Source organism: Cebidichthys violaceus, unplaced genomic scaffold (genome assembly GCF_023349555.1).
Source record: "Cebidichthys violaceus isolate CVI_PGR_0920_01 unplaced genomic scaffold, fCebVio1.0.p SCAF_11, whole genome shotgun sequence".
In the NCBI taxonomy this organism is placed as follows: Eukaryota; Metazoa; Chordata; class Actinopteri; order Perciformes; family Stichaeidae; genus Cebidichthys; species Cebidichthys violaceus.
The window spans coordinates 4,564,210-4,577,066 of NW_027176274.1; the positions used below are offsets into that span (position 1 = coordinate 4,564,210).

Below are 12,857 nucleotides of genomic sequence, written 5' to 3' on the forward strand. Positions count from 1 at the left end.
ACTGTCAGAAATTGCAACAAACATCTCTACTAAAAATATTCAGCTGAACAGGTAGTAAAAAGCCCCTCATCCAGTTACAGAATTTGTAGACCAATTCCAGCAATAGCTTCACTGTGGTCAATGTCTTTTTTCCCCAGCTGTACAGCCTGCAATCATTATCTGGCTGGGGCAGCAAGCCTTCAGCACCGTCTGGTTCAGAGTAGGGAGACCATAGACTGTCTGTCTACCTCTGTCAGCCAGGAGGTATTTAATAGCTTATCGTTGTAAATAGATGGTTCCGCATGGCCAGGTTCAGTGCTGGAATTGTGCATATTTTTTGTTGAAATGGGATGGTTCTCCAGGGGATTCTGTGAAAGCATCAGTCATGGCCTGTGGGCATATTATGACCTAAAACAGGAGAAGGAATATACAGGGCTGCACCCTCCAGTATGCTGCTCTGCAATTTATTTTCCTCTCACCCTAATAGCAGAAGGGGAATAGAGCGCCCAAATGTTTCAGGTCTCAGCTTATGGATGGCTTTGGCATTAAGGAATTCTCAACATTTATGCTCAGAGGTGTACAAAGTCGATCACATTATCTCCGCAGAGACAAAACACAAAGTACCGCCATGGAGACCAACCTAGTGCATCAAGCTCTATAGCGCTTTTCATTACTCAACCTGGTCTCCAATACATCAATGAGAAAGCATACATTTGGACCAAGGCCATGAATAAAGTGAAAACTAGTAGAGGAAGTATGTAAGCTTGAAATTCTCATTAAGGCCAGAGAGGTACACTGAATATGAATGGTGCAGCCACTAGCCCTACAATAATTCTTTATACGCTTTACTATAGGGGCTTTCAATCCCAGTGCAATATTATGAGTATGTCTAGGAATAGCTAATGAACCTTAAATAGATTTTTATCTCACTAATTCTCAAAAATCTCGTATGAAGTGAAGTCTGAGGTCGTGTCCCTCCATGTATAGATGACATTCATTTTATTGTTATTCACACTGGCAGGAAGTAGAACATACATTCTGTAATAACCTGTTCAATCATGAGTGTGGCTTCTGTTTTTTTTTTTTGTCTGTGTCCAAGAATATATGTGTGAGAACAACCTTTAGAGCATTAACTGCTCCTCCATCAGTGCCGTATACTTAGAGGGCTGGGACCTGTAACATATATGTATGTGTGTGCTCTATTCCCCCGCTGCAATTAAGATGGAAATAAAATTAAAAAATGCACTCCTTTATTCTTTTTCATGTTTGAGGCCAATGTCTCCGAACCTGGGCTCATAAAGTCTTTCGGGAGCACATAGTGACAAGCTTTTAATCAACTCTATAAATAAGACCTAAAGAAGTCCCCAGTTCATAACCATCCTTCCATTTACTTTCTATACTCACTTACTCGTATCCATGGCCATAGAGGACACCATTAGTGCATTGCAATGAAAAAGATTGCATTGCCTGTACTGTTACTCATTGAAGACCACAAGAGCATCACTAAGCTCCATTTTAAGCATGCATTTTAATAGGATGTCATATAAGTGTCTTTGGCGACTTAGTTTTCTGAACTGAAAACCTAACTATTTGCCAAAAATAAGGATATAATTGTATTGTCAAAAAGTCATACCTGTGGTTTTGTATTTAGCCACTTCAAATTTCCTGTGCATAACATCACAACTAATAATACTGTGATAATGTGTTTTATAAAAATGTGGCTGTATATTGTACCATGCTTGTCTATGCATTCATTCAAATCTGCAATCTGCAGCAATTTTGATAAGTAATTGTTTATGTACCTTTTCAAATATGAACATTTCTTAGATGTATATCATTCAATGAATATCTTTCGGGTTTTGAGTTTTGAAAGGACAAAACAAGAAATTTGAAAATGTCACTGTGGCACTGGGAACCCGTGATGGGTAAGTTCTCCCAATTAAAAAGACTAATTAGTTAATCAATCAGGAAACTAATAGGTAGTTTATTTGATGGTGAAAAAAACAGTAGCCCTGCATCATATGTGTAATCTAAACAGCTATAATTATTCCAAAGTTGCATTGGGCAATGGCTGCCCAAAACAGTAGGTAAAACCCCATTTAAAAAATGTGAAACTATATAAAAATTGCTCGCAAAATGATTGAGTGTATTTAGTTTGTAATTAAGAGTATTTAAGAGCTTTAACAAACACATATGGTGCCACACAGATGTCCCTGTGTGTGGATTTCTGGACATTACACATTTTTTTTTTTTTTTTTTTTAAGTAATTAGTTGCATTGAACGGGTCAAATGTGACGAGCTCAATTACACATAAATTTGCTTTTAGCGAAAAATCTAAACAAACGTCGACGGACTGGACAAGAGGCGAGGATGACGCTACATCCTGTCATCTTTAGTTCTTACATCCGGAAGGTGGGGCTTTTGTTGCAGGAGCGGTTTAGCTTTTTGGAGAACCAATGTCCCGACATGCTCTATTAATGCAGTCATCAAGATAACATTAACCGAGGGCAGAAATACAAAACTCCTGCGTTGGTAAGTGTTCAGAAATGTGTTACTGGAGTGTAATAAATGGATGTTTCTACACGGCCGAGTAACAAAGTACCACACCTGTTTTAAGCAATGGACCTAACGTTAGAGGGGTGACCGCTTAATACAACGATGATGCGTTCAAATTAACTCCTAATTCGTATCGGTTTTAACTAGCTGTTAACAAGTTTCAATGTCTGCTTTAGTGTTGTAGCTTGCGTGTCATACATGCCTTAGTTAATGGGTATAGCATAATGCTAACATTACTATTCGCTGGTAAATTATCTTTACGTTAGCTAGCGTCAATGTTGTTTAGCGTTACTGATGTGGACACCGTTTGCATTAATTTGCTGGCACTCCTTCAATTGTCTTTATTTCTGGATGAATGAAAAGAGCATGTCTGTTTTTATACGTTGGCAGTCATCCCACCGGGTTTAGGGCTGTGGTAGTATAAACGGTAGTCTTACTACCAAAGTCCGTGTTTATGAGTTTTTTTGTGTTGTCAGCTGCTGTTACTAGCGTTAGCTTATAAAGCTATTATAAACTACGCTAGCGTGAAGTCACACTACGTGTTTGACAGATGTAACGTTATCTGTTAGGTGTTGTTGGGGGTTTTAGTGAAGCTACTTGTATGCTTTATTAGCTCTATGTACAATTAGCATGCTGTTTAAATTGTATTCCCGTTGATAATTAACGTTACGCCAACGGTATTTCCTGAAAAGTCACCTCCCCCTGAGAACACGACACACCCAAACTGGCTCATGGTTTCTTCACTTAACGTTATTCCCAACTGTCAGCAAAAGCAGAGTAGTTTTCCACCACACAGTTTTGGTATGCATGAGATTATAATGCAGTTATTGTCAAATATGATTTCCTGTATGACCAGTCTGCTTAATGCAATTAGTTAATAATCTTATTTTCTCGTGGACCCATTGACACACAGTGAAGGAGGACATCTGTTGATTTACTCATTTTGAAAGCTGCTAAAAACGTGGTCACTCAATACAAAACGGGTCAAACTAGTGCAGATTTAAGGTAGAGGCAAACTAGTTTAGTGCAAGAAGGGGATGTTCATGTGTACTGTTGTGTTTACTGAGGCTACATTTTGCAGATGAATGTTTTCAACTCTTAGTAAACCTTGTTTTTGTCTGCAGACAGGTTGAGGGGATTCAGGATAGGATAGTGTTGACAAAGCAATACACGGTTGCTCCATCTCATTAATAAGACTTCGTTTTGGTATCAGGGGAAAGTGACAAATGCAATTCATCATCCAGATTAATGTGTCTCAAGGGTCATTAAGGCCTAGTTTAAAAACCTAAAAAAAATAAAAAAAATCTTTAACCTGCTACTTGATCATCTTTTCTACTTAATCCTCTTTGCTGGATACATCCAGGGTTTTGTGGTTCACAGATGCACGAGGGATGTGCTCCGCTCCAGATTTGTCTGGTTATTTATTCGATACGTGCAGCGAAAAAGTTATTGATCACTCGGTCAATGCTGGTTTGCTTTTATCAGAGGACTGTGTGTTACACCCCTTAAGCAATATTATCCGTAACCAAAGTCAGTTTGTCGTTGACAGATTTCACAGAGCTGAGACATTAGCTTTGATGAATGTGGCACAAGGCAATCACTTGCTTCATGATGAATATTCCAAATAAAGTTTAAGAAATAAGACTAGAGGAGGATGCATACAATCTGGGTTCTCCCAACACTCAGAGGCACATTCTTGATTATTCTCGTATTGTAAGATCCAATGTGGAGACCGCTGATCCTCTTTGGGGTCTTTGAAGCTCTGCTGATTAGATGAGTATGAATTAATCATAGCATGTCTTGTGGTGGAGTTCGAGGTAAATATCGAAACTCAGACTCCACCCTCAATAGCCAAAGAGAGCCGAGTGGTACCACTGCATCCTAGAGCCGCTACAAGTTGTTTGATTTACTCACCACACGACGTGCACGAAGGTCAGGGCCTAAACACGGCCTGCTGATCCCACATAGCAAACAACCATTAGCTGGATGTTATGTGTGAGACCACAGCAGGGCTCTCTGTGGGTTTGCTCTCCCAAACGTAGAAACCGCGCTCAATCTCGTAGGTGGAAGCGGTCAAAAGCCTCGGAGGGTAATGACAGCTTGAGTGAGATCACTGATTCTTAAGTGACGGATCATTGCTGTGAAGAGTGTTGCGCCAAAAAGGCCGAGGTCAGCGAAAGAAGCTGTTGCATGTGAGGTCTCTCCCAGTTCCAGGACTGAAATCTCCCCTTCTGTGTATCCAGTTTAAGTTTGTTAAACCTAGAATGACATGCAGTCAACTCCCTCTTATAAGCAAACCCATGAGCACAACGCTGATTCTACAGCACAATGAGAGCATGGCCAGGGAAACCAATTCAGGACTTGTTTTGCAGTGGTGTAGGGCTCCACCAGTGGTGGATGGTTTTTGTTTTGGTACTATTGATGGCCGATATCATGTGTAACTACATCGTACATTTAAGTGTTTTTTCCCACCATAGCATGATTCATTGTTTTAATGCTGGGACTGACAACTGTCCAGTGAAATTTAAACTAATGAAAGAGGTCAGTGCCTTGATCAGCATTGACCAAACATTCTAGCTGCTTAATGCAAACAACAACAACAACACAGCTGGATTGGGGTTGTAATTCTGGGAAAGATAGATTTTTACATCGTTGTAGACACATTGCAAGCGAATGACATCAGAGGTGAAGAAAGGTTTTGTGAATGCTGCAGAGCCCTGCATTCCTCCTCCTTCACTGTCGGGATGTTTATCCCTGTTGCTCCACACATGCTCTTTTTTTCACTTGAATGTTTCTCTTCTTGGTAATCCCTCTGCTTCCTTCCTGTTACTGCAACTTGTCCGAATTGACAAGCATTTTGTGCAAGACCCCCCCCCCCCCCCCCCCATTTCCCTCATTTTGGACCTAACCTATTTGGCTCACATCAAAGAGGTCCATCTGCTTTTCTGATCATGTTTTCGTTTTCGGACGAGGTTCCCGACTGACCCGGCCTCTTGGTGTGTCATAGCACAGGACTCAGAAAACCATCTGCTGCTGGTGTTGGCTTTGGAAGTGAAGGGAAAGTGTTGAAATGTACGGCTTTCTTTCTTTTTTTTTACTGGACTTAGAGAGTGAGTGGTTATGTGCAGGAGATAGTGAAGTAGATGCATATAGCTGCCATCAATTGTCTGCTTTCTGTCAGCAGGGAGCTTTATATATTTTTGTGTGAATGTCATTCATTACTAAAAGTCATGCCTGGGGAATTTGCGGCCATTCCATTGCACAGTGCAGGGAGCTGTTATTATCTGAAAAAACACATGTACATAGAATTATTTGTTCCCCTCTTGTTTACTTCTCTAAAAGAAGACTCAGAAAATAGGAAGTATTAAATCAAGCATTAAAAAGTTTGACACCATTTTTGCTTCTGCTGGAAATTCCCAACTCCTTTCAGGAGGATCAGACTATTATGTATTTTTTTCCACTTGCAGGGGAATTATTAATTTAAGGCTAGATGGAGTTTCCTCCCCACAAAGCAGCCAATAGGACATAGGCCTACTCGCGTACATATCGGCAAAAATCTTCTATCACGATATGTTTCATTTTATATCTCGATAACAATTTGGGCTGTATTTCATGTTTCTGGTACATCAATAAATAAATAGTCTAACTGAAATAAGTAGTGTGGAGTTTATGAAGCTTTCTTTCTATCTACCCTGGAGCAATGCAGTGGAATGATTTCATGGAAAAGACGTGAGTGTTTGGATAAGATCACCAGGCTGTGGAGCGGCTGGAGAGGATATCTGCTGTGTGTTAAAGTTTAGACCCACGGAAAGCTTTGGCATCGCGACGTCACCGTGGATCATGCATTCGCTCTATAAGGCTCCGCAACATGTTGTGATGTTTTGCCCGAGTCTTTAGTTCTGAATGGGATCAGTGATGACCACACTTCATTTGCACCTTGATGATGATGATGATGATGATGATGATTCCCATGTGAATAAAAAAAGAACCTGACAAAGCAGCTCCCTCAGTGCTGCTGAAGTAGGAAGGATTCTACCACCCAGAGGATTCAGTTCCTGCTGCCCGGTTTCATCAAAGGCTCCTCTGTGCGCTCCCCTGGCCGAGGCTTGTTAGTATGCATTGTAGGTGGCTTCCTGAGAGTTCCCTCTTTGCTGCTGTATACCGAATTTTTAAGTGAGCCAAGTCACTTCCTCATCTCCACTGGCAGTGGCCATTGTAACTGCTGTCTCTGCATAACTCAAATCTGAGATTTGCTGTTTTTAATTGTGTTCATCGTCGGTTGCTCTGTGATCTTAAAAGTGTTACACCGGCTTCATGACTGAGGTGACTCATCTAGGTTCTGTTGTTGTTTCCGCAGTGAAGCTTGGTAGCTCTTCAGAAGCGAAGCGCCCGGTCCGCCCTTCACATTTGCTAGAGTACAAATGAAGAACTTTTTCACCCGAGGACCGGGAAACATTTGATGACACACAGCAAGAGTTGTGCAGCTGGTGCGTTAGGGAGGGAGTTGTGTATTACCGGCAGTAGAACTATTAAGGGGGAGTCTGTTAGTTGTGACGCAACGGATCATACAACTCAAGGTTCAGATCGTATCACGGTTTCGTATCTGCACAAAAGTCCGCTACTAGTTAATAGTGTTCGAAAATGGTGGCAGGTCACAATATTTTTGAGTGGACTTTTACCATTTACATATCTCCCCTCAAGTGACATCACATCCTGTAAGTTCTGTGGGATACTCCCATTGCATCTGTGCAACATCGCAGCGTTTCAATAACACCCACCACCCTCCTCGGATGGTTTTGGTTGACTCAGTTGACCCGCTGATGATGAGAGAAACGCTGAGCTCATCGCCTTCTCAGATCCTTGGACTCTGACGGGTTGTTAATGGGCCAGAACCCCCCCCCCCCCCCCCCCCCCCCCCCGCTTCCTCCCTCAGAGAGGAGAGGAAATCCCCTCACCCCCGTGTCCTCAGGAATGCAGAGAAGAGGGTCATCGGGGCCTCTGCAACGTTGGCTCAGATGTCTTGAATTTACACACACACACACACACACACACACACACACACACACACACACACCATTTCACTTACTCTATTCTACAATGAATTGATAACGTAGTTTGTAATGGATGTCAGTCAAAGCATATGAGCGCATGGGTGACTGGAGGTCATTTTCTATTTGCAGTAAATGGACTATTTGCAAGGCTTCGTAGCATCAACATGAGTTTGTTTGGGCTTTATCTGCTTGCTGTAATCTTTTATTAGTATCTGTGTGAGTCCTGGCCAAAGTGTTGAGTTGAGCAGGAAAGGGAACACGGCGCCCGTTCTCCCCAGGGACTCCTAATGAATTCCTATAGCCCACACTGCACTGGTGCCATCTATATTTCAGGAGCGTAGCAGCCAGAGTGGTCTTTTAGACGGCATCCCTCCTTCTCCATAACTCTACGCCCCTTTTTTTTTAAAAAGAGGACCAGCACCAAGCAGACTCCAGTTCCATATGTGGGTCAGGCCTAAATATTCATTAGTCTTTTGCCAATGCCTTCTATTATAAGGCTTCAAGCTCCTTGTGGTGAAGTGCAGCTGGTGGAGGTATGGTGGATCCCCTGCTCTAAGGTCTTCTTCAAACATAGATTCTCCCCCCCCCCACTAAAGTCTATTTACTGTGATTGCTTTTTGTCTAGCTTTGGGATTTGTGTGTGAGCATGAGCACGGAGAAGTGGGTTACAAGTGAATAATTTACATGGTGGACCCTATGCATAAGTGCTGACTTTAGCACATGTTCTTTCAGAAGGTGTGTTATTTTGTGTGTGTGTGTGTGTGTGTGTGTGTGTGTGTATATCCTTCCTAGGAGCCCTTTCACTGGTCTGGTTACTGATAACAAAAACAGGAAGAGCACAGGTCAGACATCCTTGTCAGGGGCAGTGGATCCACGGTGCCACATCCTCGGTATCCATCGCAGCGCTGTAGCTGGCGTAGGTTAATTAGATGCAAACCACATGTTCCCCTCTGCCTCTGGACAACGCAAGGAAACATCGCGGCGAAAGCTCGTCTGCGCCGTTGCACATTTCCGTAGAAATTGTTCATCTACTCCAGGGTGTTCGCGATGCTTGTGTGAAACGACAACCGTATGGAAATCTTACAGGACTTTTAAGCCTGGTGTCATGGGCGTCCGTGATGTTTCGACATCCATCTCTACGTTTACAAGAAAAACCTTCAAATGTGAAAACACAAAAAAGCCCCACCAGAGTTGGAGGTATGAGGGGGTTTTTTTCCCCTGCCATCAGCAGGAATGTTTTCTCTCCTCCGCCTTGTCTGGTTGACTCTCAGCGCACACTCGTCTCGCTGTTGGAGCTGAAGTGAGATGTTTACTGTTAAGCAGGAGCAGACTGTGAATAATGCTGTGAATCAGCCATTAGTGTGACGTCCACAGAGAAGGGACGGATTCTTTTTAGTTTTTTCCAGATAGAGATGCAATTATACGGTGAAAAGAATGTAAAGAAAGAGTTTGGTGCCTGTGATGCTACAGTATTGAGTCATCTGGCAGACAGCTTTTCAGGACACCCTTTGCTCTGTTGCTTCTCGGCTTCAAGATATTCATTTGAATTTATATAATGTGACATCTGTTGACATTATCGCCAGCTGCTCAGCTGTGCTTTTGACTGTTGGTAGCTGGTTGTGAGATGGCTGTTTGATTACTGGTTGCTTACTGTTGACCTATCCAGCAGGATTGTCAAGGGTGGAGCCCATAGAACAACAGTGTGAGCCGAATAGAGCTGGAACATACACGTCAGCTCTCCAAGGGACGCTCAGCTTGGGAATTATGGAACGTTGCACCATTTCAATATAGTTTAAAAAAAATCCGATCTTTAAATAGTGAACTTGTTTATAAAAGCTCGCCCACCACATGGTACATTTCACACTGTATGCATTTGACACATTAATGGATTTATTTGGCAAATGAATGGGTTATGTCTGCTGGAGGATATTGTAAAAAGGTCCGTTTCTCTCTGCATTGTGACATTGTATGCAGCAGATGTGTCATATTGATCAGACAGCAGGCAGTAGAAGTAAGTCAGTAGGCTAGTCCACAGGAAGTGATTGATCTAGACTGCATCGTTATAAAACACGACATTGTTCGTTTGTTTGATCTCATAGAAAGTTTTGAGAGTCTCAGTGTCCCATTTTCTGTCTTATTTATGCATAACCATTGATTATTACAATGAAAGGCATGTTTTTGAAGGATTAAATGATCATTAAACATTCTATCAATGGCTGTGTTAATGAATGTATTCTTGCAGTGTACCATTTCAGTCAAACTAGAGACGCTCAGTATTGAAGTTTTTGACAATATTCAATCGTTGTTTATGGTAATGTCTGCTGACGCAGCTATAACTCGTCTTAATATCTCTGCAATAAGGTAACAGGAGTAAAGCTATCGTACAGAAATGTGACCTTGTGGTTAAAGATGTAAGAACCAAAATAGCACATGTAGTCAATAGTGTTGATTCTATGAGTTCTAAAACCCAGAAATTAATTAAAAAATGTTGCACTTCTGGTTCCCTCGCGTCAGTCAATGGCTTTTTTGAATGGCTTTTTGTTCACATGCCTGAAATAAGGTCTGGGGGTTAAGACAGGCGTTAGAGATAAATAGAATATATCAGTAGATTCCCCCTGTTGAGTCTCTCAAGAACGCCGTTGTTTTAAAAGTGGCTGAACGAGACTACATAATGCTGACTAGTCCGCCATCACTGCTTTGTCTACTCACACTCATGCGACGGTGGGATAGTTTGTTTATAGTGTGACATTAGCGTTTTACTTCATTCACAGTTCAATAATATAATTAGCACTTGGCCATTGTTGTCCTACAAAAACACTTCAACCCTGAACCTCTCTAGAGATGGCTACTAATGACAGGCTGGTGACTTGTTCTGACTTGTCCTCCGGTCACATGTGACTCTTCTTGATACAACCGTTTCCTGTCCGTCCGAAGGCTGTGCAGGTTAAGACATGGCAGCCAGGCGTTTACAACTGAGCGCTGTGCTGGGAGTTGTGTCTTGACAGAGACGGAAGATATGGAAGTCGGGTGAAAGCAATTGACTCTGAGCTTTCACCTTCTAAGGGCAGGGCCATTATAGTGCAGATAGATGGCCGACGACGTCTCCCTTCTTTTTAACGAGGTTAGCACACGGTGCCCTGTTTTAATGCATTCCTAAATGCCGTCTCGCGGTGGAGAATGATAGCTTCATTACTTCCGATCAGCTAAAACGACCTTTTGATGGCGAACTTTATAAAGTTCTAGGATTCATGATTAGGCAATTTGGCACTTTAATGGGGAGGGTGGGGGGGTGGGGGGGGGGTTAGGATTCAAGATTTGCTGGCCCTAAGCCGAGCGCCTTGGCACGGCTAGTTACTGTCGTAGCGAAAGCTCTTTAACAACGGTCCTCAAACTTCTGGAGTTTATTCACGGTCCATGTTGATGCGTTTCCTCTTCTGTCATTCACAGGTTTTGTCGGAGTGTCTGGTTGCAGAGGAAGTGTATGCGTGGGTGTGCGTGCGTATGTGTGTGAGTGTGTGAACGAGACACAAGAGAAGAATCCAGCGATGGCTACCGGTAAAAGTAAAAACCAGAGCTCTCTGGCACTGCACAAGGTGATAATGGTGGGAAGTGGAGGCGTGGGGAAGTCGGCCCTCACCCTGCAGTTCATGTACGATGAGGTGAGTCAACGCGCACGTATGAACAGCCTGAAACGCGTGCGTGCAATACAGAAGTATGGGTTCGAACAGTAAGCACTGGTCCCTTCTAACCAGTGTTTTGTTAAACGTGTCGACTGTGTCAGCGCTTCCTCTAAAAGCTTAAAATGTAAAGTTTCAGTGGTTCTCCAATAGAAAGCTTTTCATTTTTTTATAACAATTGTAAGAAGTGTTGCATGCAATAAGGTTGAGAAAACAATGAAGCTGCTGTCCGTTACACGGAAGTCAGAGCGCGATTAGAGGAAACAACAGTGGCTCCTCCGCCACAGAGGTGCTGCAGCACTACTCAAAGGTTAACAGGTGTTGTTGTGAAAACGACACTTTTCTCGAGTCCATTGCTCGCTTGACCAGAGACGTTGTTTACTGTAACAACAACAGCACTCAATGCGGGGCGCAGACGGTCACCGATTGGCTCCGCTACCGAAGCAGCATATCTGCTGCATTTTTCATGCGTCTGCTGTCCATCAGACACGCTTCTATTTTAACCTGCGGGGCTGTCGACGCACACCTCCTCATGCTAAACCGATGCGTTGTGCATGTTAACACAAGCTGTAGCATGTTTTACACTTGATACATCTCCAAAGAAATGTCTCTTTCCACCTCCAGTTCGTGGAGGACTACGAGCCCACCAAGGCCGACAGCTACAGGAAGAAGGTGGTTCTGGATGGGGAGGAGGTCCAGATCGACATTCTGGACACAGCCGGCCAGGAGGACTACGCTGCCATCAGGGACAACTATTTCCGCAGCGGGGAGGGCTTCCTGCTGGTTTTCTCCATCACAGAGCAGGAGTCCTTCTCTGCCACTGTGGAGTTCAGGTACCGTCTCCCGCCTACATCTGTCTTTTGTGTGGGACCGAAAAAAAAACTGTCAACGGTGCACCTGTTGGAGCCCGGGACTGCTATGGCTATCGACCATCAATTGTATACCAGCCAGTACACGTTGTCTGTTGCTGACCCAATGGGTGTGGTTCTGATCGCTTGATTGTATAGAACTTGTAGTAGGTAGGGTCACGCTCAGTTTACGCCCAATACCAGTACCGGCTCCTAAATTAGTGATGCAAATCCAGGTAAGAAGATTGTTTAGGAGCTCTGCATTTATAAAATATAGCCCGCTCCACAGATTTGCTTTGATGGTTTTGCATAATATTTGAGAGAGAAGAGTGTCGGTGTGGATTTGTTGGTGCAGGAAGGTTTTGATAGCAGCCTTTCTTAATCTTTAGCATTAACAAAACGCTTGAAGCTCAAAGGCAGATCTCAGTCAATAGCACTGCAACATGTTGCTGAACTACAAGTCATTATATCTGTCTGGGAGTTAAAATTTGACACATTCAATGCTGTATGTTAGGAAATGTTTTAAGCTCTTTTAAAGAGATTTTTCAACAACAGGCATAGCTGGAAACAAAGAATAATACATTAGAAAATACTATGAATGGCACCCATACTGATCTTAAAACCCAGTTCTGGTTTCAGTTTATTGGGACAATGTGTAAAACTTTTTTTTACAGTGAGACTAGTGGATTTGTCCTCGCTAGTCGGCACCAGAGATTAGTTGTTTGGAGCATCCCTTATCCCAATAT

General features: G+C 42.9%; 1 protein-coding gene across 1 annotated transcript in view; it reads left to right on the forward strand.

The window, feature by feature from the left end:
* The first annotated feature begins 2,373 nt into the window (after positions 1-2,373).
* The window catches only part of ralba (v-ral simian leukemia viral oncogene homolog Ba (ras related)), a 12,644-nt gene continuing 2,160 nt past the window's right edge, over positions 2,374-12,857 (forward strand). The window contains exons 1-3 of the mRNA XM_068701469.1: positions 2,374-2,511; positions 11,034-11,245; positions 11,888-12,096. Of these exons, the coding sequence (XP_068557570.1) occupies positions 11,132-11,245; positions 11,888-12,096 (323 nt within the window). The 5' untranslated portion in view covers positions 2,374-2,511; positions 11,034-11,131. The remainder of the gene's footprint in view (positions 2,512-11,033; positions 11,246-11,887; positions 12,097-12,857) is intronic.